At 38.7% G+C, this 27,459-nt stretch overlaps 1 protein-coding gene across 2 annotated transcripts in view; it reads right to left on the reverse strand.

Moving 5' to 3' along the window:
• The window catches only part of COL12A1 (collagen type XII alpha 1 chain), a 128,984-nt gene that overhangs the window by 21,095 nt on the left and 80,430 nt on the right, over positions 1-27,459 (reverse strand). For both annotated transcript variants that reach the window (XM_067532701.1, XM_067532702.1), the window contains 20 exons: positions 27,298-27,440; positions 26,536-26,665; positions 26,208-26,327; positions 25,140-25,286; positions 24,097-24,213; positions 23,623-23,769; positions 23,055-23,129; positions 22,221-22,360; positions 20,280-20,403; positions 19,948-20,091; positions 16,926-17,090; positions 15,996-16,034; positions 15,756-15,894; positions 13,343-13,485; positions 12,821-12,930; positions 5,888-6,037; positions 4,594-4,671; positions 3,780-3,866; positions 1,187-1,240; positions 139-234 (listed from right to left, as the gene is read on the reverse strand). In XM_067532701.1, the coding sequence (XP_067388802.1) occupies positions 139-234; positions 1,187-1,240; positions 3,780-3,866; positions 4,594-4,671; positions 5,888-6,037; positions 12,821-12,930; positions 13,343-13,485; positions 15,756-15,894; positions 15,996-16,034; positions 16,926-17,090; positions 19,948-20,091; positions 20,280-20,403; positions 22,221-22,360; positions 23,055-23,129; positions 23,623-23,769; positions 24,097-24,213; positions 25,140-25,286; positions 26,208-26,327; positions 26,536-26,665; positions 27,298-27,440 (2,348 nt within the window). The remainder of the gene's footprint in view (positions 1-138; positions 235-1,186; positions 1,241-3,779; positions 3,867-4,593; positions 4,672-5,887; positions 6,038-12,820; positions 12,931-13,342; positions 13,486-15,755; positions 15,895-15,995; positions 16,035-16,925; positions 17,091-19,947; positions 20,092-20,279; positions 20,404-22,220; positions 22,361-23,054; positions 23,130-23,622; positions 23,770-24,096; positions 24,214-25,139; positions 25,287-26,207; positions 26,328-26,535; positions 26,666-27,297; positions 27,441-27,459) is intronic.

The raw sequence follows: 27,459 nt of genomic DNA on the forward strand, positions 1-27,459 counted from the left end.
TTTTGTAATACTACTGAGCTTCAGGGGAAGAAGAAAGGACAAAGCATGATGGTCAGAGGCTTTTAGAGACCACTCCCATGATGTAAAAGTTCTCTGTCTCCACACAGTTTCACTCACTAACACAGAATGGTTACTCACTGGTTCTCCTGGAATCGAAAGTCCATTGATCCCTTGTGGACCTGGTGGACCCTGAGGACCTGGGGGACCTGACTCACCAGGAAGACCAGGTGGCCCCTTAAAACACAAAATTAAAAGCATATTAGACCATGGTTTCTTCCTAAAGTTGCATCTAGAGCAGTGTTTCTCAATTGGTGTTCGGGTTCCGCGGAAACACTGTTAGGGTTCCGCGAGCAGCTGGTCTCCGCGCCGCCGAAAAAGGGAAGATGTCCTGGATTTTTCGGCGAAGGGTATCGAGTGTAAGTGTAATTGAATTGAGAAACGCTGACCTAGTTGCTTGTATATAATTTGCTTCTTTCGACATTTTTTTGGCCCATATGTAAAAATACTGTTAAGAGTTTGGGGGGTTCTGCAATTATTTATCAAGTTCAAAAGGTTCCGTGGCCAAATTTAATTGAGAAACACTGATCTAGAGGATTTGTATGGACATGCACGTGGGACAAGCCAGCAGCATGGGGATAGTTGATACTTGAAAAACATTTGAACTTGCAAGTCCTTATTCAAGCAGTGCTTCCACCATTGTCCACGGGAGGTTTGATGCTGCCACCATAGTAACTAGGAGATGTTCTCTGAGTAAGGACTGCAGGATCACACCAAGAAACTACATGCTTTTGGCAGCATTAATAGAGATATACATATCCACTACATCTGGAGGGGAGAGTGGCCGGAGAGCAGTAACACCCTGCCAGCCCTGACCCTCTAGTGCTTCCTCGGAGAAGGGGAACCATGAGGCAGAGTTGGCATTCTGACCCTCTCGTGCCTCTGACCACTGATACACATGACCTGGCTCCCCTATGCAAGAAGCAGAGGACAACAGGATCCTAGGAAACACAGATAGGATACACATCCTGTTTCCCAACATTCTTATAAATAACATGCAGACTTAACCCTACTCAGAAAACACTTAACATTTGTTACTTAAGGATATTAGCTTACTGTGGACTTTAACATCCAAAATTTCATGCAGTGGGCATATAAACTTACAAATGCATTCTGGAGAGATACTTACAGCTGCTCCAGTCAAACCTCTTTCCCCTCTAGGACCTTTAGTGCCTGGACCACCCTAAAATAGACATTTGCAAAGAAAATAAATGTACATAGCCGGGGGGAAGGAGAGGTTAACTTGTATAGCTGCAAATTATCCATCCCCATGCTAAAATTGACCAGTAGAGTCAAAGTTTCAAACAAGAACAAAGCTTTGAAATGAACTCATCTTGACATGCATGGTGTTCAAAGGAGAACTAATGCAGGCAAAAGAGCTGCATCAGGCCCTAAGTAAACCATATCAGCAAGAGCCTCACTGATTTAGAGGACCCATGTTGATGCTCAGGAAACAGGGAATTTATGCTCTCCAAGCAGCACTCTGTGGATTGTGAGCCCCATCTGTCTCCATGCAGGAACCATAGAAGTACTACAGATTGGGAACTGCAGTAAACCCTGAGGACCAGCTTCTGAAGGAGTGAGGAGGACTAGCATGGATCAAAAAAGCAAAGGAGGTTGGGAGTAGGAGAGGGTCTTTGTGTTGTCCTTCCTCGTTGCCCTCAAAGAGGTGGACTCTTTGGAGAAATGGCCCATTCTCCAGTCCTGACTGACAGATCAGTTTGAAGTTATTTGTTATCTGAGAATACCGTTTGGGCCATGTACCTCCTTCAAAGCAGGTGCAATTCCAGCAATCGAATTTAGAGCTCAACGAAAGCAGAATGCAAATTTACCATAGTCCTGGCTCAAATCCCACAAGTTTAGGAGTCAATGTGATAACCCAACCTCATACTTTTACTAGTTAAGAAATCAACTGTATTGCATAGCGGATCTCACTCAGAATGATTTCATAGTGGATCTCACTCAGAATGATTTCAGACATTTATAGGGAAGGGGAAATAAAAATATTGTACTGTTTAATGCACTGCACAATGCAAACTGTACTTCTAGTTATAGTGAACCTTTGCTTAGATTCTTCTTTGAAAGAAATGCCATAACTGACTGAAACTGTACTGCCCATCTGCAGACACAAAGGCTATAAAACCCCTCCTTAAATGCAGCCATGTAATGTTTATATTGTGCCACTCAACTCCATCTCACCTAAATGGATGGAGTCTGAGGACACTGAACTCCTTAAAGTCACTATGATGGGTTCTCTCTAGCTGACTGGTGAGCAGCTGGGAGGATCTTAGAGGGGCTTCAAATTCCTAATACAACACTCTTGGCTGATAACTTCAAAATGAGAGAAGAAAGGGCCATTGGGCTGAACGAAATCCCTCACACCCAGCCCTGTCATTGATCTCCCAGGCCACAAAGAGATAACCAGCTTCTTTCCTCAACAGAGTAAAGAATTCCTCTCTTTGGATGAAATCCTGACTCCATTTAAGTCAGAGGCAAAACTCCCATTGATTTTAATGGAAGCAGGATTTCATCCTCTTCCTTCAGAAGGTTGTGTGGGACTAACTGTGGCCACAAGGCTGCATGCCCACTGCAGAGAGAATGACTCAGGGATCTGCAGAAGGATGTTTGGGAAAGAAGTGTGGTGAACGCACTTGCATCAGCTCCTCATTTGCTTTGGCCCATCCTGAAGAGACGCTCCAAGGGTTCTGACTGCAGAGCAGGTATGAAGCACTACATCACTCCAGGGGAGGAAAAGGCCAATGCAGAAGAAAATTAAATGGCACTAAGACCCAGACTTTTAAAAGTATTTACATGTTGCTGTGCTCAGCATTGCAGTACCTACATGAATTAGGAGCCTAAGCCTCATTTTCAAAAGGGATTCAGGCATTTGGGAGCCAAAATGCCACCGACAGTCAATAGGATTTTGCCTCTTAAATGCCTGAATCCCTTTTGAAAATGAGACTCAGTCTTCTACATCAGTGAGGAACTGCAATGCTGAGCACAGCCAAACCCAAATACCTTTAAAAATCCAGACCTAAAAATCTACTTCACCTCCTATTGCACATAATACATGGCTAAGATATGGCCTAATAAGTGAGCGCAGAGTCCTTGAAGGCAACCATGTTGTTCCTGTGTTATGACATTCCCCTCCAACTCAAAAAGGTAAGATTTTTCTATGTAACTAAGCCACCCAATATTCTCCATAGATACTTGTTACATAAAGTGCAAATGTGTGGACGAAGATTTGCTTTCGTTGAACCACGTTCTGTCTCACTTACTACTCACTACTTTTCACTGAGTAGTATCTTAGTCCACAGGTAACCACATCAGTTTCAGGGTGACTACTTAAGAAGTAGGATACTATTCAGAACAGGTAAGGGTGGCAGAATCTGACTCGTGTTTCAAACTGAACGAAAAGAAGAACGGGCAGATAAATGGTGACATTAATCTGATGATCCCAACTTTCTTCCTTGTTGATGTTTGTACATTTGACAAAACCACCACATATTACAGCACTCATGAGCACAGCTGATATTTCCACCTAGTAAAGCAACACCAGGAGATCAAAGGCCAGGGTTCTGCATGCTCCAGATTGAGGTGCATGAACAAAGCACTATGGAAATGCTTGTTTGATTTCTGCTATTACTGTCTTTCCTCACTTTGAGAAACACCCCCCATAAGTTTAAAAACCAGACAATTTCTCTGTATTAATAGCTCCTTACAGCAGGTCCAGGAGGTCCTGGGGGTCCCACGCTGTCTTGTGTACATGTACAAGCATTTGAAAGAGCTGGGCATTTTGCTTCATCCCTCTGAAAAATTCAAGCACAATCATCACACACTCTCTTTAAAAGCTGGTGGTGTTAGCTGGTGGTGGGGTTTTTTTCCCCCACAACAACCAAAACAATCTCCATTATCTAACAAGAAGAAACTCTATTCTGAAGTATAACCAAGTTCAACAGAAAAATAGTAATTTCCAAGATTTCTTACTGGGTTTTTCAGATTTGTTATTCATTTATTTTCTCTATGATATTCTTAAGACAATGTAATATTTACAGCAACAGAGGGACAGAAAGAAACATTGGTGCACAATCTTTATTGTGTTCCAAATGCTCTAATTCAATAATCTCTTTTATCCCCTCACCAAGATAGAAAATATTGCATTGGATAGTCAGCTAAAAAAAGACAAAAAATAAATGGGATGTTTTTTCAAGCTTAATCCTTCAACTGATTTAATAAAAATGAATGTGGGCATTATATACATAATAGCAAGGAAGGTAAATATTATTGCAATTTAGAATATACTTCTGACTCCATCTCCTACTTGTCCCACCATTCTTGAGCTGAAACATTTCAGCACATTCTGAACCTGTTCTTTCATACAGAAGACTTTGAAATACAGAACTGTGCATTGCCAGCTTTGACAATTGTGATTCACATAGTCTGGTGGGATGAAACATAATAGCTGGTTAATATTAAAGTTGCCAAGTCTTTTATGAATACTATTTCCTGAACAGGATCTGGTTCACTTATACTTACCATTGAAGGAAGGTCACAGCATTTATCACGGCTAGTCCAGACTGCATTACATACTATGTCAAAACTCTGGATTTCAAACTGTAAAACAAAGGAAAATTCTTTTATTCCTCGATGCATTAATTATCAAAGTTTCAAAAGAAAAGGAGAGCCTAATATTAAAACATTTAAATATGAAGCATTTACAGGATGCTTCATTTCATACGTAGTTAATATACTTTACACTGCTATTTTTGGTAAGAGTAAAAGAAAAAATGCTGAAAAAAATAAACATTTCTTTAAGAGCAGGAGCTACTGCAAGAACTGATGCTCCTGTTGAGCTCCTGCTCCTGTTCTGGCGCAAAAGATAACTGGATACACAAATATTGCACACCACTTAATGAAGAACGCAGTTTCTACATCTGCTGAATGCCTGTACACTTCAACATGGAATCTGGCGTGAGAACATATGGACTAGCTTTAAGGACTGCAATCACTGGGTTATACATTAACCTAGATCCATGTGTGTAATTGAATCAGTAGGGAATAGTTCGGAAGGAAGGCTAAAGGATGGCCATTAGATGGGACTGCAGGATGAAAGCAGTTTCCTCTCTCTTTCACCCAGGGGACCCTGATCTACAATCTAATCCCCGCAAGCAGACCGTGCTCACCGGAAATTCATTAGGTTCTGCATATGAATATCAGATTAATGAACTGGGGCCTTTATGAAGCCCAAATAGTAGTATTGATTATCCGCCTAAATATATAACGAACCCTTCGTACTAGGACAATTGACATGGCTTTCGTAGCAGCAGCAGTTGTTCACCATAGATTATAAGGCCAGAAGGGACTACTGTAATTATCTAGCCTGACCTCCTGTATTACAGGAGCCGTAGGACTTCCCTGAATTAATTCCTCTTTGAACTAGAGCATATATTTTAGGAAAACACAACCAAACTTGATTTTAAAAGTGCCAGTGATGGAGAATTCACTGCAACCCTTAATAAATTGTTCCAACAGTTAATCACCCTCATTGTTAAAATGTTGACTATATTTCCAGGCTGAATTTGTCTAGCTTCACTTCCATCAACTGGATCTTGTTATACTTTTGTCTGCTACAATAAAGTTCTCAATTATCAAATTTCTGAATCAAGTAGCATAGTTCTTTCAGTACAAAAATTTTACAAGATTTTACAGACTAAGTGCTACGACTGGTCTTTTACTGGTCCACTCAAGTCTTTTTATTCAGAAAATCAAAGTTTATCCAGAAATTGTGAAGATGCTTTGAATTAAGAAATAATACAAGTTTATTGCTTACTGTTGCTGATTTCCGATCACCTTTCAATAGTTTTCCAAGTATTTCATAGCCATCAGTTGTGATGTTTCCAGACTCCTTAATTGGTTTCTCCATTATTTCACTGCAATCAATGTAAATCTTAACACTTGTTGAGGTTACAACAATATGAACCTAGCAAAAAAAGGTTTAAAATTTAGCTATGTAATTAAGAACATGTGAGTGTAGTTGACCTTTAATAGTGTTTACCTTTTTATGCATTTTTATATTACTTTTGTTCCCTTTCCAGGAACATACATTCTAGAGGGGAAAAGTGTTAATTTCTTGAAAGTATGGTACCTAATGACTGCTTTAAAACAAGTTGAAAATTTGGTAAACTGAATACACAGATACAATCAAGAAGTAAAAAAAAAAATAGTATAATTTAAACCACAGAACTACCATGAGCTATTACATAAGTTTTAAAAGCTTGAATGAAAAACTGATCTAAGATAGAAGGAAAGAAAATACAGAAGAACAGAATTGAAAAAAGAAGTGAATGTAACTTCTCTTGCTGGAATGGCTGGGACCACACAAGAGGTTTATGAGTTGCTACTAACTTTTAACTAATAGACCCCATTCTATAATTCAGACAGTAGATTGTTTTAGATACAGAGGTTCCAGGTTCAAGTCCCACCAATGATTCTGCCAGAAGTGTTGTTAAATGAGGAACCAGAAGGGAGAAGAAAGGACTGGAAGAGTGGGGGACAAAAAACAAAACAAACATACCAAATCCACTAGAGAACAGAAAACCTGAAAGAAGAGAAAAGGATAAAAGTAGGGGAGAGAAGAATGGCCCCAAAAAAAGGAAAGACAGAAGAAAAGGAAACAATACTATTGAGAAAGGAGAATGAAGTCAGTTAGGGATATCAGGGGTAGTTAAAAGGGGAGGAAGAAAGATATATAAAACTGTAAACATGCTGATCTGTCCTTCTGTGACTGCACAGGGTTAAATACCAGATTGTGTGTGGGTAAAACAAAAGGAGAATCTACTGTTCAGTAAAGTACATTTTCCTACTTTTTTATGAAAACAATGAGACCATTGCAAGTCTACATGAAAGAAGAAGCCGACAGTTGTATTGACACTAATACACATCCAGTTTAACACTAGATATCCATGAACATCAGGCTCTCACAAACCACATTGGAAATGCTTATAGGAAAATGCCATTGCCACCTTTGTTTCTTCCACTTTCCAAACTAGATATATATATATAGATATATAGGGACATAAAAATTACAAATAAACTCATTTTAAAATAAATTAGTTGAACACCTTTACACTTTTACTTACTGCCATGATCAGGGTTTTGGGTTTTGTATCCCCTATGAAAATGGATGGCATCACTAACACCCACAGCAGGTTAGGAAACAGCACCCTGCTCTATTTTAGGTGTTTATGATAAATTAAACTGTGGTAGGATAAACACAGAAGTCTGAACTCAGTTATTGGCAAGTAAAATGCTTTTCAGTTCCCCTTAAAAGAAAAGCAGCCAGTTTTTCTTTCTTTTTATTTTGAATGTCCAGCCTCCAAAATATTCAGTGCGCTACTAGCTTGGCTCAGCTCAGTGACTATATTTACCTATGGACCAGTTGGGTCAAGCCCTCGGACAACAGTAAAAGGGACACAACATCCAGGAAACAAGTGATAGAAAGAAAAGAGACACACAGATGAGCTGTCAGAAATATCTTCCTTTTTTGTTTCAATTTGACTTGCTCTTTTTTTCTCTAGACTACTGGAAGGCTCTCTGATCACAAGGATAATATGTATACTGCCTTCTTACTTATATCTGAAGTTTTGTCTACTTACAGAATTCGGCCAATTCTGGCCAGAGGCCAATAATTTCAGTCATGACCCAGGGCAACAGAGAGGTTTCACAGGTCCTACATATCTCTGACTGTTAAATGTTTACAGTTTAGAAGTGCTAAGAACAGGAGCAGACTATTCTTGAGATATACATTTATGCTCAAATTTTCCTCTTATCACAGCACATACTCTACAAATAACGTATCAGTATTTGGTGACTACTTTAAAAAGTTTGGCATAAAGTTGAAAGAAACAGAAACACCCTTAAATGTCCTGAGTCAACTAGTGACTGACCAACCACCAGAGAATTTGATTTTTTTCATGCTAAATATTTTCCATGTGAAGTTGTTGCCAAGACATTAGCTTAGCTTATCTAAAAACTGACAAACATTACATATTACTTTATGTCATTAGAATTAAGAGTTTACAAACTGCCCTAATTTTTTTGTCATTTTATATTCAGTTAGCTTCATGGTTTAATACTATATGTACTATGAGCTTTTTATTAATTTCCCAATTTTGTGTGTTAATCAAATGAAGAACTTTTGCAAAACAAGAATAAGAGTGTAATCAAGCATGTCTAAAATATGTTTTGGGTTTACAGTTAACTGGGCATAAAAACCTGGATGGTAATGAAACCTCCCATAACAAAAAACTACAGGCATTATGAAAGACCCTAAATTCATTCTCATTTAGTATTTGACACATGATTAAATTGTGATAGTAGCTTTTACCAAATAATTTTATAGTAAATTTAACCATACTATAGATATGTTTTACTTGAACTAAAATATATTTAAAGTGTGTGCATATTTTTCACCTGCACCCAAAGTCTATCTGCATAGCAGTTAAGGGATACACCTATTTACCACCTATTTACAAACATGAATTATGAGAGAGGGGTGTAAACAAGAATAATGGATATGAATGCCAGTGAACTTTGGAAATGTCTGTATCAGTGCTGTGCTACTTAAACGCCATCAAAAGTAGGGAAAACGCGCCAATCTTCCCTTCAGTTTTGTAGTGAAAATGTAATAAGGGCTCCCACAGACACTTGAGAACCCTGTCCATGTCATCACTAGTTTAGATTTTAATCTGAATCCAAGTTTGAATTTCACAGATCAGCCACATCTGTAATTAAAATGTGTGACCATTTACCTAAAGTTAATCATAAATATAACGTGAATTCATCAGTTTTAATTATTTTTAACATCCCCTAATTTAACAGAAGCACTCCTTCCAATTTCTAACCAACTAATGTAAAACATCATTTCTGACAAGTTCAGTTGCCATTTCTGGCACTGAAGAATTACAACAACAAAAATATACTTTGCACTAGTGTGTATCCATGTGGACCTTACTAAAAGACAATTGACTATCTTTGTTAGTTACAACTAACTGAGCCATGTCAACAGACTATGTAAATTGTTGTCTATTAAAAACCAACATAATAAGAAATAAAGGCATAAGTGTATTGTAAAGCTTTTTTGTGGTCAACTTTTGGAAGATTGTAATCTAAAAGACAATCTAACATAGTAAAAAGAAAATAAAAGAAATCTGCCTCTCCAAGAGGTTTAGATGTAATTTTAATGGTTGTATCAAGGAGCCAATGTTTTTCCTAAGGGACTTGCCAGATACAACAGCTTTCACCATAACTATGCGACACAAAGCCTACAATATGCCAAAGTTAATTTCCCCTACACAGCTAGGTGTAGGTTAACTGCTTTTCACTGAATGAGTCTGTAAGTCATCAATTGAAAACCACAAAAATGTTTGATATTTTGGAATACATTTGGTCATATTTTTAAGATTTGTCATCTTTTTCATTCTGGATGACAAAAAAAATTCTAAAGTACATTTTAAAATGTGTTAGGGGAAAAAAACAGGACTTTCAACTAGCTGAAACCACAGATATTCTTTATTACAGTACACTCCTGTTTATCCTAATGGCCTGGGGGACATCCAAAACTTTCAGATAACTGGGTGTTCAAATAACCATATGTTATTTCAAGTAGTGTAAGGTTACATGGTGGACAGACTGTGGATTTGGATAACTAGGATTTTCTGATAGAGGGAATTCGGATAGTTGGAATTATACTGGACTGATAATCAACCTGTCCGACATAAAATTCATCCCTGACTATGCCCATTGGTCTTTAAGGGATTCCCGGTGCGTGACCAGGGGAGTCCCATCATGCCATCATCAAGAATATGACTCACAGATAGCAGTCAGGCTGGAGAGTCCAATGGCCAGATTCTGATCTCAATTATACTGGTGTGAAATTACGAATATCTATAATGAAGTCAAAATTACTGCAGATCTACACTGATGTAAATAAACTCAGAATCTGGTTTACTGATTCAGTTCTGAGAATAGGGTACAAGGAATCATTTCACTGCAGCAAACAACAGATACGTATTTCAATTGCCCCTAAAAAATAAGAAATACTCTACTAGTCAGTTTATGGATCTGGATCTTCTTACACATTTTGCAAATGGCTGCTGCTCCTGGATTAATGGTGGTCAAGAAGGTATCTGCATTTATTTAACGATAGAAATAACATCCAGTGCTACATTGCTATTTTTCCTTACTGAGTGTAGTAAATGCACACAACTAACTCGCTAATTTTTTGTTCCCATTAGCTCTGATTTATAAACTGATCTTTATTACAAGCAGTATCAGAGAACTTTGCTCACCTCTACTGTACTCATAGTAGGATGCTAAGAACAACATGACACCACCTGCCAATGTATGTAGTGATGGACACCTCAAAAGAAAGTTGGCAGCATAGCACTCAGAGCTTTAGACAAATGATTCAGGTATTTTATAGTCCTCTGTGAAAAGTTGGAACCCTGAGACTGACATCTAGAATAAGACATGTTAAATGCTATTCTGCATTTTACAATTGCTTTTTTGTTATAATATGAATATAACTTTCATGCCAACAAAAATATTTATTCTACATTGTATTGACAGTATTACTCCATTTCTGTATATGGACAAAACTACTTACAGTTCAACTATCTTACTGAACTGTCACAGAAAGAAAGACAAAGGGCCAAAGGGCAAGCATAAAACAGAGACCACCCTAGATTTAGGTCCTGTGCAGCTGTGATCCAACCCACTTACGGACAGCTTTCCCAAAGTCCCTGGGATAAACATTTCTTAAAGTGGAGAAAGAAAAGTTCATTACAACTGAAAAGAAATGTACCCAAGATGATGTTTTTGGCAGTATTTTGTCCTTGTTAAATTATTAAAAAGCTACTAGTGAATGACTTTTATTCAGTTGTATTTTAATTAGGTGTGAAGATCATGGTTCAGCATACTAGAATGCTGGCACACACAAAAACAGTTATTACAGAGAATTTAAAAGACCCTATCCTGCTTTCACTGAGGTTCCTGGGAGTAGGACAGGGCCCACAATACATTCTGGATCAGGAGGTAATAGAAGCAATCTGATTTTAATATCAACAAAGCGATCTGTTGCAACCACATGCAATGGCCAGAAGAAAGCTAAGCAAAAGGGAGATAAAGAAAAGCAAAGAGGACATATATTTGAGCTGACTGAAAATGTTGAAATTCTATCTCACTTTCATAGCCTACATTTAACTGCTTAAAAAAGCAGAGAGAGATTTATAGGCCTATATGTTTATATGGTCTGGGCCAAACCCCTTCATCTGCTCTTTCATTAGAGGCAGACAAGCCTGTTAGGATCAAATTTTCAGAATGAAGTGGCCAAAATCGATGTGCATAATCTGTGCATAAAATTACTAGAACTGTGTGACGCTGAGGTAATAGTTAAACATCTCACTAGTTGCTCATGCTTTAAATAATTCTGAAAACTGGGTTTCAATCTAAAAATTGCATTTACATTAATTATCTCTTTTAACCTAATGTTCCCTTATATATATTTTCTATTCAGCCACTGCTGATTCAGGTGCCAACTCCATTCCTAGCAAGCATGCAGCAGAGGCATTTGCTGTGTATGCATCCTGCACAGACACTAAATTAAAAAAAAAAAAAAAACACCTTAGCATCTACACAGTAATTTTATTTATGATTTCAGAGAGCCTTACAGAAGTTGGTGTTGTCCCTGATTTATAGATGGATATTCTGAAACAGTGAGAAGTTAAAAGAATTGACCAAGGTCCCAGCCTAAGCCAGCTGCATACATCAGAATAGAATCCAGATTTCCTGACTCTCGGTGCTTTGCTCAACCAACAGATACGCTTATCTTGTTCATCTATATGAGCCTATGGCTGACTGAGAGCTGACATTCTCCAAACAGTTATTAGGCTTGAGAAAGCAAATAAGTTTTGATCCCTCCCTTAGCTCAAGGCACAGTTGCAGCTGGCAAACATTTTAGAAAAAATGCTATGCACTTGCTGGAAACTGAAGGTGATGATACAGACAGGAGACATTCTGAGGTTAGCTTTCCAAGTAGTGAGTAAGAGTTCCAGCTCAAGACAACATACTTACAAACAGAGTTTATCACCCAAATATGCTTTCTCCAAATACAGTCATCTACTCTATTAGTTAAGTACTGTACACCTTTGCTAAAATTCATATTAAATATTTTAGATTCAATATTTCAGAAGCCATTTCACTTAGTATAATTACTGAGCAGTACATATATTATGCCTGTTAAGCACATGACTCCAATTCAAATTGCTATTTATCTTTTAAACCACTGATTCCTCACAATTACCTGCATATTCTCACACCCACACATATCTCTGCTCCCATTTCTTCCTCTTTTCTTTGTCATTCCCTAAGCTCCTCCCAATCTTTTCTCTTTATGGGTTCCTTTCCCTATTTTCTGCTTCATATTTTTCTTGCTGTCTCATACGCTCGGAATAGTCTCCTGCCTCTTGTCCACCCTCCCTCCACATCTTTGACAACCCTTTCTAACGCTGGACCCAATGTCATTTCCACTGATGTCTATGGAAGCTTGAAGAGTGTACTTCTTTGGTGATCTTGTGATTTGTATACCACTATGTAAATTTATGTTTCTATACAAAGTGTAGATATGACCCCAGTTTTTGTTTGCTTGTTTGTTTAACAGAGAAGCACTTTGCAAGATAATATGCACATAATTTTAACCCTTTACCTTGTGGAAGCTTCCATAAAAGATTTTCTTTACTTCATTATCATCAAAAGTTACTGTCTGAACTTCTCCTCTTGTATCCTTGTTAAAGAATGACAATACTTTGGTGGAAGCTGCAACAAGAAAATACAATAAATAAATGTTATTTGGGGCATAGTGCTGATGTTATTCAAAGAAAAGAACACCACCACATTAGCAATACGTACATATACACGTCACAGTTCTACTGAGTACATCTTTAATTGTATAAACAGGGATTACTGGGACAGCTTTACAGACCAAGATTTGTGAAAGTGTACATTCCACTGGTTTTAGATTTAATCATAAGAAAGAAAATTAGTGCTTATACAGATTTTTCAAGAATTAATTGAAACAGAACATTAAAAAAATATTTTAGAACACAAAACCATACATCTTTTTACCATGAAGGAAAATTCTGGTTTTGAAACAATTTTGGAAAGAAGGCAAAACAACTGTAAATTTCCATCTATCAACTCTCTATGCAATAAGCAAAATCATCCTTACGATCGAGAACTACTCCAACTTGTGGTTTGAAATCCCTGTCTGTAATCTGCCAAATGGCAAATGGCTCATTTGGGGTGTCTGAAAGAAGGCGGAACAGCAGTATGATAGTGTAAGCCTGTGGCAATCCCTCTGGATGAAGCTCCCTGTTAAGAAAACATGAGGATATTTCTCATTAAACACACATCAGAAAAAAGAAAGAGCATCGTCATTTTCACATTCTTTAAAAGATAAGATGTAATCAAAATGGGAAAATTACATTGTTCAGCAAAGCTCAGCCTATTACAGAATATGGGGTGGGTTGCCCCTATATAGACTCAGCTGGTGACCTGTACAGAAGGAAGATGGGCCATAGCCTTGTTCTTGACCTGCCCATCCCATCTTGAATAGTCAGGCACTGGGAGCACAAGGCACTCAACTGTAGCTGGCTCACATGCACAGGGTGCAGTGGGAGAGGGATATATTACATGTATGCCACACACATAGTGCAGCATTTGGTGCACACTTCCTCAGTAGTCATCAGCAGACTTTTAGGCTTATGTCATTGACACTGTTGGACCCCAAATGACAGAAAGTCAATAGTAAATGAAATTATGTTAAAGGGCACCAGGAGGCCTGGCTGAGCAATGTCTGAACTGAAAAGGAAGCAGCAGGGTGGATGTGACAGCATGGCTGACTCTCGTCCTGCTGAACCTCTGCTAGTGCCTGAGAGGGCCATATGGGCCCTCAAACAGAGAAACCTCATAAAGGTAGTGAAGCATCTGCGTATTTTGGACAAAACTGACAACCCCTTACACTTAGTACCACTCTACTACAGTAACCATATCACTCATTCAACCAAAGGTGGCTTGTCATAAGGGAGAAGATAATCGAGTGAATATAACAAACCTATTTATAATTCAGTATCAAAAGTTACCTCAGATAATGCAACTGTGCCATTAGGATTGCTAGGGGAGCATTGATTTCCTGAACGCTACATTTTAAAATGAATTTAATTTTCTGGCTTTATATTATATATATATCAAGAAGATCCTACAAAGGCTATTTTTGCTCTCTTTGTCTCTCTGTCTCTTTTTTTTTCTTCTTTACATACAGCCAGCCAATAGCACTTCAATATTTTTCCTAATTTGAATACACAGAAAACATCTTACTCAGGTCCCACTTAGGTGCAGGCGTTGATTTAATAAAATGATAAAGCAAGCTATAAGGTTCTACTGAATGGAAACTATCTGCACCAGTAACACAATATCCAAAGAAACTATAGATCTTTGCTCTTTCCCAGGCCAAGCTAGCGAAGAGAAAGACTGGCCAACTGAAGAAGACTGAAAAAAAGTCTCCACATACTCCCTCCTGGCACACAGAGAGTTGAGGAAGTTGGCACAGGGAAAGGGAATGAGCCTGTTTAAATGTATTCCTCATATTCAGCAATTCTCCTATGTTGGTCTGCCTCTTCTATCCATTCTGGTGGGGTAGCACAGCGGTCATAAGTTCCTATCATTGGACAACTAGAGTTACATGATCCAAAAAAATGTGGGGGGAAGAAGGGTGGATTGGCTCTAGACCTGCCCTCTGGCAGAATTCTAAATTTTACCTGAGTGGGGAGAGAAGAAACTTCTGGATCTTCCCTTCAGTGGTCGGGAGGGGAAGGGGGTTTATCCTTCATGTCTGGACTCCTCTTACTCTGTGTTTTTGTGAAGGTCACACATGACCCCTCTCATTATTTCCCTAGATGAGCTCTAGAACAGAGTGGTCAGCTAGGGGAGACTTGCTTCAGGCCATAGCTCCTTGAAAAATTCTTCTCCATTTGCCTAATGTGGTGGCTATGCTGGGTGGTGTCACAGACCTGGGACATTGTGACCGTAGGCAGAAATGTGTTGCCGATTGCAGCATTATACAACTGCTAAAAAAGCGTTAATTATCCCTTGGAATCAAAAACAGTCTCCATGGCTAAATGGTTCCTTTGTACAAGTTGCCACAAAGATCATTTTTTGATTGCATAGGGCCTACAATGCGAATTAAATTAATTAACTGAATTAGGCCTGGTTATATGAGGTAAACTCTTGAGAAAAGAATAGGGACTGTCTTTTTATTCTCTGTACGTACAGTGCCTAGCAGAATGGCGTCCTGGTCCATGACTGGGGTTCCTAGGTGCTACAATAATGCAAATAATAATAATAATAATGAAGCCTGAATTAATAATATAAGGACCATTAATGAAGGAACCGAACAACATTTAATCAGAGCAACCGTTTCACATTCTTTGGAGTATATTTCTTGGACTTGAATAAAAACAAAAACAAAACAAAAAATGCACGCTCCGGGAGGTAATACTATTAGCTATAAATTCTATTAATCCTTCACTACTTGCCCTTCTATACAAAGTCTTCCAGGAAAACAGGTTACACGGACAACTTACGATGCAGGCTGATTGATAAAGGCATTTCTATGGAGCCTATACGCCACGTGGCTAGGGAAAGATCCTGACTCCATTGATACTCCTTGTACAGAAGCGAAATGCTTCTCTGTTAGGTTATAGGATTCCAACATCTTGAAACCTTTATATTTGGGGAGGAAAAACACAATTTGGAGAAATTGTGATAAACGATAAAAAGCTTCAGAATTATCCTATGCTAAAATGTTTGTATATAATTCTTACCAGGTGACGTGTATCCCTCCAGGTAAATGAGAGGGCAAGCTGAAATAGATGAAAACAGTGTGTTATTTTGAAAAATTCAAATGGAATCATGAACATACAGATATTTTCAAAAGGTTTTATTCCATAAGTTTGAACTACTGTATTTTAATTATCAGCCAACAACTGCCACTACAATAATTATCAGCTGTTTGTGATCCTGCTTTATTCTGCTCAAAGTCAAGCATTAGATTACTGATTATGTTGGTGAAATGTTCAAATCCTTATTCATGTACTATTTCTACCATGCTGGAATATATGGAATAGCAAACAGATGAACTTCAAACATATTTTATTTTAAGAGCCCAATTCATAAAACGAAATGGGCACAATGACACAATCTTTCCATGGATCTTTTGTGCATGAGTCAGACTGCATATTATTCATCAGATTCACAAGGAAAAACTGCATATTTATATGGCTCCTTAGTAGTACGTGGAGGAGGCAGTATGGGAACGCATAGTTGCCAGATGATATGAGCATGCAAATCTCTTTTTTTACCATAGAAAGACTCCACATATGTAAACAGCTGGGTTTTATTTTAGATCTTTATAGAAGTAATATTAGACACTGTTTAGCTACATCCCACAAAAAACATGCGGCCAAAAACTAGTGGTAAAGAGGAAATCCACTTTAGCCACTGGTCTACTTGTTCTTCAAAGAAAAATAATTGTCACTTATCGTTTATTCACTTTTTAATAGAGTGGGAATGGGGTGGGAAGTAAGATAAAAAAATATAATAGCCACTTCAGTAAGAAACATGAACTTGCTCAGTAGAAATAATATATTAACAATTCTTTAAAAAGGTGTAAATGGGAAAGCTTTAACATGAGAGTTGTAGCAGTCTGTAGTCAAATGTATGAACTTGTGGGAAAACCACTGTCTCTTACTTACTTGAGGTAGCTGTCTCACAAATGAAAGTGAGGAGGTTCTCCTCAATCTTTTCAAAGGCATCAAAGTCATCAACAATAAATACATGACGTTCACTGGGTTTGCTGGCAATCTTTGCCAGCTCATGGTAATCCACATCAGCTACACCAACAACAAAGACACTGAAACCTGCAAAAATAATGTTAATTATATGAAAATACATTGAATATTCATACTTATACATTATCATTGGTTCAGTAACTCAATATCAAATCCCAATCATGTAGAGATATTGTATTCTGCATTAGGGAATACAAAAACCAAATAATACAAGTAGAATATACTTTTGGTTGAACTCAGTCCTTTTGCACTTTCTGAATAAAACGTAGAATAAAGTAAAACCCAATGGAGAGAAGCATTCAATATACTTTTGACGAAGGAATGACAAATGAACAAACTCTTTCTCCATTACCTTGATGAAATAGAACAAGCAATACTTAAACGGTTGGCAAAAATGTTATGCCCTGCAGGGAAAAGAAGGTCTGTTTATTCAACTGCACATAGCTGTTTGAAATAGGCAGAAGAAGTCTTTTTACAAGTTCTTGCTGCTACATAAGTGACTGAAAGGGATGAATCTATGAGTTAGTGCATCTCTTCCTTGTGTGTTCAGTCATCTAACACCTACGTACACATTTTAGATCAAAGGGGCACAGCCAATCTCCCTGGATCAAGAAGAAGAAAGTATTTTATTTTGAACATTTCCTTTTTGCAAGAAGAGGGTGAAGAAACTCATGCCAATGAAGAACTTAGGTATCCTCATTTATTTGGAACCAGGAGATACTGAATAGAAAGCCTGAATTTTCTGGTATTAAACAACTACTATAGAAACTCCTGGAAGCCAAACAGCAAATGAACTGTTTTCTAATGTACAGTATTATCTTATGAGAGAGATCCTTAAAAATATTAAGGGAAGGAGTATGAGGGGAAATGAAGAGCATGACACTTCTGGGTTACTGCCAAGACAAACTAATAAAAAAATTAGTCAGGCTCTACTCTTAAATAAAAAGGATGATTAAAAAAATACTCTTCCACTTTAGACACTGTTGATCACTCTCTCATCTTGGATTCTTTTCCTGCCTCTCAGGTTGCTCCATCTAGTTATCTTCTTCCTTTCCTCTCCCACACTTTTGCCAACCCTCAGGACTCTACTGTTTGGTCTTCTTCTCTTTTCCTTCCATAGCTTATCCCTAGGCAACTCATCCACTCACCAAACTTCAACTGTTATCTCGATGCCAACAGTTCACAAATCTTCTCTATCCCTTACCTCTCCTTTTCCATCCAGTCTTGCATCTGACTATCTATCTGACATATACTCTGGATATCTTATCACCTAATTAAACTCAAGAAGGCTTATGATGAGCGCTTCATGTCTTTTCCAAAACTCGCTCCCCTTCTTCCAATGCCATTGGACAATGTCATCATCTTCCCCATCATTCAAGCTCACAATCTTGGTGTCACAGACTCCTTAGCCTTTCACACAAAACATACAAATCCTAACTGTTTTACAACATCTCAAAAATTTGACCCTTCCTTTCTGTCCCTATGCCTAAAATCCTTATCCATACTTTGGTTACTTCCTGCCTTGACTGTTGCAACCTCTTGCTTTCTTTGCTGCTTGATTTCCATCTCATTCTACCATGGTCCATCTAAATCATCATGGCTAAAGTTGTCTTCATTATCTGCCTCTGAGACCATGTCATTCTCCTCTTCAGATCCTTCCAATGGCTTCTTCTTGCCTTGCACATCAAGCTTTACTTTATCTTCTTCAGCTTCTGGGCTTTGCACAATTCTGTCTCTGCCGACATCTCTGCCCTCATTTCCACCTTATCCCTTTATCCTATCAATAACTCCCCTTTACCACTTCCTTTGTCACCTCCCTGATACACCTGAAGATTAGGAAGAAGATGAAGCTGAAGGAAAGAGACTTGCCATCAAACAGTTCAGAATGCAAAAGTGATTCTCCCAAGAAGTTTCAGAGTGACAAGAAACTGTCTAAACTGTACCATTTCAAATGCTGGATGCAGCCCAAACACTGAAGGCAGCAGTCATAATTACTGCTAAACAAATATAATTGCCTTTATTATGCACTTTAAGCTTTCTTGAGCCTTTGGTTGTTTTGTTATTGTTCTTTTAGTAAGTATCAGCAATCAAAACAGGTATGATATTAAACACGAGTTAGGGGATAGAATCAGCCCTGTCTGATTTTAGTATGGTTGCTTATACTAGGGCTGAATTTGGCCAATTTAACAAATTTTTGATAGCTAATATGAAACCTTTAAAGGACAAATACAGCATTCTAAGGTAACAAAGCAACCTGAGGCTTCATCAACAGACACAAAGAAACAAGCTCAACAAATGCTCACGCAGGAATTAGCAACCAGGCTGCTTATATTGTATGTCAAAATTGCACTAAAAATGCAGAATTGGAGAACTAGATCCTCCGCTACACTACGCTACACTCAGTGCATCCAAGGAGGGACTGTAAATGGAAACCTCCTCCTCAAAACCCAGGGATGGGAAAGCCAGTGGCCAGGTCAGACCCAGCTCAAGTTAGAGTAGATAAAGGGCTGCTCTAACTTGTGCCATTGTAAAAGCGCGCTAAGAACCATTCCAGCAGGTTAGGATCATCAGACTGAAGTGCACTTAATAATGCCCCCAGCCCAGAACAGGGACCAGGAGTGACATAGGATGAGTTCTGTACCTATGCAAGGGGAATTTCCAGGAAACTATTTAAGTCAGATCTGTCCACAGAGTGAGAAGAGGCCAGAATCAGGTCCAGTCTATCTTAACATTCTTAAAACAGTTTGAGCCATTCCAAATAATACATTGTAATTCGAATGTCTCTCTTAGGAACTATAAGCTATTTATGATGAATAAAGGACCAGCAATACCTGATACTGTTATATTCCCCATATTTTAAACTGCATGACTTAAACTCTTTAGTAAAATGAATGTCAGAATTATCTACATCCTACAAGTTGCTTACCAGAGTGCTGTATGATCGCTGCAGCTTTCTTAACTTCGTCCTGCGACCGACCATCTGTGACGACAACGAGTACCTTGGGCACACCTCTCCTCATGCCACTCTCCCAAGTCAAGACTTTTTCTTTGATAAATGTAAGGGCTTTGCCTGCAAATTGCACAAAGAATGAGAACTCATGCCACATTTGCCAGTGAAAATATTTGCTCTGAAGAACAACAGGATACATAGTAAAACATAAAGCCCTGGCCTTAAACTACACAAGATTAAGATAATGAACAGGTCTTCAAAAAAACCTGATTATTTGAAAGGAATATATATTTATTTATCAAAGGTACCTGTTCTTGTATTTCCTCCTCTGTACTGAATATGCTGAAGTGCACCTAAAGCCTGTGCCTTGTCATCATATGTATTCAGTTTAAACTCAGACTTTGCCTCATCGCTGTACTGCACAAAGGAAACCTGAAACGCAATGCATCACAGCTTTCAGTCTCATACCTTTGGGTCTTCAAGTGATCTCTCCACTAAAGTGAATTATGTTCTTGTCAAGTTACCATTGAAAAACAGGAAAACCAGTGACTGACAGATGTAAATATAGGTATAAAAATGATAAAGTTATACATTAATGAGTTAACACTAAACATACTTGTTATAACTATGGTGGTACCATATTTAGTACTGATTCTCTAGTTCAGGCTGAGGATAGAGTGGCTATAAAAATTGGTAAAGATTTCAAGACAACACAAGAAGCTTATAACATAGCAATTAACAGGGAATGTGACAGAATTTCAGTCAGATGATACATAAAATATAATACACTTCCTGAATTGGAACATTAACTCGTCTTATATATTAGTATATATCCATGCAAACTAGAGTGAATATTCTAAAATTACTCTTATGTATATAATGTATATTTCATTTTGCATTTCCTTGTAGTCTGTCCCATTTATATTACTACCATGCCTTACTAAGCTTACTTATACACTTATTGGAATAAGTTTATCTTTTTTAACAATCATATATACCTACAATGAAGAACTAAGAATGTGTGTGAGTAACCGAGGGCAAAAGAGAAAAGGAGCTTTAAGTCTTTCCTTAGTAAGCCCAGAAAGTTCACAACTATTCTCCTACAGCAGCTAGGTCAGTGATTCTCGACCTGTGATCTGTGGACTAATAGTAATTTGCAGAAACTTTCTTGCTGGTCCAAAGAAGAAAACATTTTGAAAACCAAGCAGTGTGAGATAAGAGCTAGGCAGGATGGAGATATTGGAGAGAAGATATTCCAGGAGGGGGTCCTTCTCTCTAGAAGTATGTCTGCAGAATGAAATATGGAGAACCAATGACCCTGAGCCATACATGTGGGAGGAGAGAGCTGTTCATGAGCAAGATAACTGGGTGCTGCATTTTCAGGGAAATAGAAATAAAACATCCTTCCAAGGAAAATCACTGTCTTCCTTCCTACAAGGGAAAATAGTCTTGCACCAGCAGGTGCTGGCAAAGCTCCAGAGACATCTTTATGGTAAGGGAGTGTCTCATGTCAATCACCTCTAGCTAATCAAAGAGCAAACGCAGGAACAGAGCTCCTATCTAGTTCCTCTTAACTAGAAGGATAACCATCATGATGCAGGGTCTAGAACCACGGGGAGATTATTGTAAGACAAAATTAAAGGCTCCTCAGGACACGTTGAACCCCAGGAGGCAAATCTTTTAGCCTCCCCACTATTCATTATAGCTTTCTCTTTAAAGATAATCCAATTTCATCCAGTGAATCCTCTTCTCCCACTCTCCTGCAGCTGTCTCCGTGCTTTCTTCTGCCCAGTGTGCCCGCAACACTCTTCCTGAATCGACACACCACAACATTACTCTCACTCATCATCACACTCCTTCTCAAAGCCCACTTCTGCTGACACTAAAAATTACCCCATTCATAACAACTATGGAGAGGGGCAGCTGAGGATATTTTATATGCACAAAGAAACAAAAACATGCAACTAACATTACATCAACTACTGAGCACCCTGCCCACTCTGCTTGTATGTTGATTCCCTTTCATCTGCTTTCCATCAGTTTTTTTGTCTTTCAAGGTGTCAAGTCTTCTAGACAGGGACTATGTTTTCCTTTATGTTTGTACAGCACAATGCACGTCTATAGAGACAACATATTACCATAATAATTGGCAAAAATCCTCCACAATGGAAAGAGGTTGATGAGACTTCAAGAATTCAGGTTTGTTTGTTTAACTTCCCTGCCAAATGCATTAAATGGAAATCACCCACCTGAATTCCAGCAGGGTTGATTAAATCAAAGGCTCCAACAGTATTAAAAACAAATTTCACCACTTTGTTGAAATTATCATCACCAATACTCCAGGAAGCATCAGTCAGGAACACGATGTCAGCTTTGGCACCTTTGCATACTGAAAGGCAAACATAGAGCAATGAACTCTTAAAATACACTCTTCAGTTAGGACTGTGCACTAACAGCACTATTCTGATAGTTTTAAAGTAAGAATGATGAGCAAACATTCAGCAAACTTCAATCATATTCTCAACCTGCAGACTACTCTTAAATATAAAAATAGTGTTTCTCTTGCATTACTTATATTTCCTGGGTTTTGCAGATTTTCACACAACGCAGTCAAGGACATCCCAGGTCAAATCTTGGCATATATGTTCAAAAAGTTCATATGAAACAAAACCCTGAAGAGTGCAACTTAACACCAGTTTCCTTGGCCATCTACATCAGAAATAGGTTCACATGCTAAAGGCAAAGGTCACAAGTCCACAATGCGTACTGAGAGTCCTAGCTGTTCCCCAAAATCTTTGCACATTGCTACCATGACCCAGTGGCTACCTGAGCCCAGTGCAACACCATAGCAAACAGCTAGTATAAAAGCAATAAGGCCCATGCTTCATTCCCCCATCTACACCGGGCAGGGGATGGTGTTGGAACTGAGGCAAAGGATCAAAGTGGCCCGGGGGATCATCAGGCCTGTACCTTTTTTAAAGCTGCTTCTAAGTTAGGAGAAATGTAATTAAATCTAACTTTTCAGTGCATGGGCATGCAGCGAATAAGACAAAATATACCACAAATCTACAATGCACACTTACCATCCCGAGCTGGCGGGATTGTGGGTGGAGGAGGAGGAGCCGGAGGTTCAGTTGGTGCTTCTGTAGGTTTGATGACTGCAGTGAAACAATTAAAACCTGTTACTTAGCATAACATTTTACGCAAGGAAAGACTCCAGCCATGTGAAATACCCTGTGCATGACTGAGGAAAGAACCATCAGTGCTTTTATTGCTGACCAAGGCCAGAAAAGTAACTCCTAACCAGCAAAGAAAAATCTCCTGTTACAGAAACAAGTCCTTAAATCTGACAAGGGGCCAGGGTCTGCTGCATTTACACAAACTGAGAAATCTCTCACTCGGTGGTTACTTCCCGATGGGCTTAACCTGAGCGAGGTAATACTTCATTTAAATGTGCCCCAAATAATTACTATTCTCTGTTCCCCAGTTCAGGCAGTGTGCCACTGACTCACACTTGGAGACACAGGAAAACAGACCCCTCGGGAATTGCACTGTACATCTTGTACAAACAAGACAAGTGTAAGGTCTGTAGTCTGGACTATTTCGATCCCATTCCTTTCATGCATTCACTGTTCATATTGCCTGACTTACATGTGCGCTCTTTCACGGAGATGGGAGGTCCCTCAAGGTTAGGGGTCTGAACAAAGACAGTAGCATTGTACTCCGTGTCTGGTGAAAGGCCAGTGAAACAATGGCTGGTTTCTGTCCCACGTACTGTAATTTCTTGTCCTCTGGATCCTGTGAAAACAAACCCAAAGAAAGGAAAATGCAGAGCCTGATACTTCTCTTTCCATAGATGTGTGGAAGAGAGCAAGGGAGGGTGTAGGGAGGATGCTGAAATGGGGCAAGTGACAGCTCCACCGCTTGCTCTTCCCATCTCAGGGAAGCTTCTCTGCAGCAACACTGTGTGGTGAAGGATCTGCATACTGGGAGGAAGCGCTGCAGTTGAAATTGTCACCAATGCAGGGCACTCAGCCTGTCACATTACAACCCTTTGTTTAGTCACGGCGTAAAACTGACACGTACATCTGCCCACAGACAACACAAGGAATCAAAGGAATTTACCATCAGCAGGGTTTAGCTTCAATCTGTAGGATGATGCTGACCGGTGAGCAGACCATCGGATACAGAAGGTATCCCATCCCACGTTGTAACTTGTTAGATCAGTGACATTCAAGTACACTGCAAAAAGGAAAGGGTTTGATTTATTATCTGGGAAATATAATACAATAGATATAAAATTAAGCAGAACAGAAAGAAAAATGACATCAGTAGCTGCTGGCCCATCTATCACTATGGCAATAAGTTCTGCCCACATGTGGGTTTCTTTTTTTAAAAAAATCCAGAGAAGAAAAAAAAAGTTCTAATCAAATCATCTCTGTTTGGTCCCATAGATCTAATCCCTGCTATTTACAAAAGCCCAAATTCTGACACCTTTTATTATGCTAAGTAATAACTTATTCTATGGGCTGTCCCACGGAACTCAACAGAACCACTTATAAAGTAAAGATATTTAGCATGGAGAAAGGGTGCCAGACTCTGGCCCCATTGTATTTTATTTTATTTATTTATTGGCAGTGCAAAGAGCTTTTAATGGGACTATTTACCAAAATCAGGATTTTACAACTTATTCTCTTTTGCTGAAATTTTGAATAGCTCATTAACGGAGTTCAGAAACAAACCAATCTCCCACTGAGCAGATTCAGCTTTGACGGAATGTGTAATCACTGGACATTACCATAAGATGCCATCAGAAGCAGTGATGGGCCTTAATTTGCACGGTGCTGACTGCACCCTGCGACATACGGAGCCAATGGGTGTGGCAAGTGCCGAGCGCCTCGGGGACCCAGCTTCAGTCAAACAAATTGTAAGAAACAGAACTAGACCATTGTCTATTGCAAACCATTAGTAAAAGCAGTGTTTAAATAATTTGGGTTTCTAAGCTTAATTTTATTTAAGGGCCTGATCCTGACAGGTGTGAGCATCCATAATTGTTGGGTTTCAGACCATCTAAGGATCAAGGCCCTAAATATGGACTTTTCAGCCAACATGAGATCACTTCAACAATTATATCCTACGTGACTACAAAAAAAGTGGTTTTGACCTACATGTAGCTCCTTGATCGATCAGGGGAGCACTGAGTCCAGAATCATATTGGGCATAAACGTTCACATCGTAGATAGTACTAGGAGACAGGTTGTGCAATGTGTATGAAGTCACTTCCCCAACAAACACTTCCATTGGCTCATCGGAACCTTGAATTAAAGGGAACCACAGAAAAAGACACACATTTCTATGAGCATTCTGCTATGGCATTATCATTATACTTCTAGATCAGCCTCTAAGGCGAGGTCTACACTACAAGCTAAGATAGGTATAACTACATCACTCAGGGGGGTGAATAATCCATTGTATACAGCGCTATGTCAGCGGCAGGGCTTCTACCATCGACATAGCTGCTGCCTCTCGCTACAACCAATAGGAGAAGCTCTCCCTCTGGCATAGTGGAGTCTTCACTAAAGTGCTACATCGGTGCAGCTGCGCCAATACAGCATTTTAAGTGTAAACAAAACTTGGTCCTTGGTTTTAAAAAATATACTTGTTATTTCTTAAACCTATTACTTTAAGGAAAGATACTCATTACAAATAAAATACATGTATCTTTACTAGCTATTGTGCAACATTTGTGTTTAATTTAATTTTCAGAGAACATGCAAATGTAGATTCATTCTCATGTGAAATAAAAGCATTTAAAGACTGTCATGCATTCAAACTCTGGACCTGAGTCTGGTCACACACCAGTGTAAATCAGGAGCATCTCCACGCAAAATAAGAAGTGTAAAAGTGAAAAACTGGTGTAAATGAGAGGAAACGGGCCTGGGACAGGAGATAAAATAGTTGTATTAAATGTCAACTATATAATTAAATCAAATGTGTTGTAATGTGTGTGACAATGTATCTGGTGTTCTAACTTATGGTTTCTTGTGAACACTGAAGTTAATGGGAAAATTTCTTTTAAAATCAGTAAACACACAAATTAAAGGAAATAAAGAAAACACCTTAGAAGCAAAGGGCTCTGTTTTCATGAGGATACACAGGATATTTCCACATGTCTCTCTTAACTCATTACTCATTGTTTTCAAAGTGTTCTCTTCAAAGCAGACAGGTTTTCTTACCTACAGGTTTGTATGCAATTTTGTACCCAAGAACAGGGGATGGTGAAGGATCCCAAGAAACTCTGAATCGTGTATACCACTCATCTGAAATATGTATGTTTTGAGGAGGAAGCAACCCAACTGAAAAGAAAGAATAAGCATTAGAATTATTATTATTATAATAGCAACTGTAAACTCCCTGAAGAGGAAATCATGACTTTGGATATGTTTGTACAGTGTCTAGAACAACTGGGCCCCAACAGATGGGAGCCTCTCGAACTACCGGAGCAGAACTATTAAATAATGAGGAGAAATGAGAATATAGCACTTATTGATAAAGCTAAGTTACCAGTTCGTCCCTTTCCTGTCAGCTGTCCACCATCTCCATCATCGTACACAGCCACAACAGTAATTTTATATGGTGTGTCTGAGAGCAATGGCTGTAATATCACATTATTTCTTCTTCCGGGTACTGTTGTCTAGAAATCACGAGAGAAACACAGATGAATATGTGGTAATATTGTACTTGACCTATAATTGTAATAAACTGTAACTGAGCAACCCCCGCAGAATTTATGGATTTATCTCACTGCAAATGCCCAGCTGTGGTGTTTTATTCAAATTATAGATAAATCAGTTTTACTGAAAGGAAGACTCCACTGCTTTAACATTTCACAATAATTTCAGCCTGCCTAAAGTTAACAGTATTGTCTGCTTAATTTATTTTTAAGTATAACTTTGTAGCTCTTGTTAACAAACTGGGCTCCTCATCTCCTTCCCTCTACAATATTGTAGCTATCCCCACAGCAGAGTAACATCCCAGAGCTCTCTGTGGCTTCTCCAGACCTCGTTCAGGAAGCAAACATCTACCCAGACACACAAAAGTTTTGTTTCTTCCCCACGTACACTCACACAGAGAGAAGACAAAGTTATTGTTGTGGGTTTTTCTAGAGGGTAAGAACAAGAGAAGACAAAGCTACTGAAGTGAGGAGAGAGGAGATACCAGCAATCAAAATGTACAATATCCAAATATCAGCTATTTTTGTTTTTCTCTAATAGAAATAACCAACAGAGGATATTTAAATGCTTACTAATAAATGACAGCACTTACATATTCATCTATGGGGTCTCCAACGGTGGGTGAATAAATGATTCTGTACTGCTGAACTGGTCCATCAGCATGATCCCATTGTACAGAAAGGCTGTTTGTTGTTGGATCAAACACCTTCAGGTTTCGTGGCCCACTGCGAGGTGCTAAGGGGGGAATATGTAT

This window comes from Emydura macquarii, unplaced genomic scaffold, assembly GCF_026122565.2.
Source record: "Emydura macquarii macquarii isolate MOO-44397 ecotype Brisbane River unplaced genomic scaffold, CSIRO-AGI_Emac_v2 contig_3295, whole genome shotgun sequence".
Classification (NCBI taxonomy): domain Eukaryota; kingdom Metazoa; phylum Chordata; order Testudines; family Chelidae; genus Emydura; species Emydura macquarii.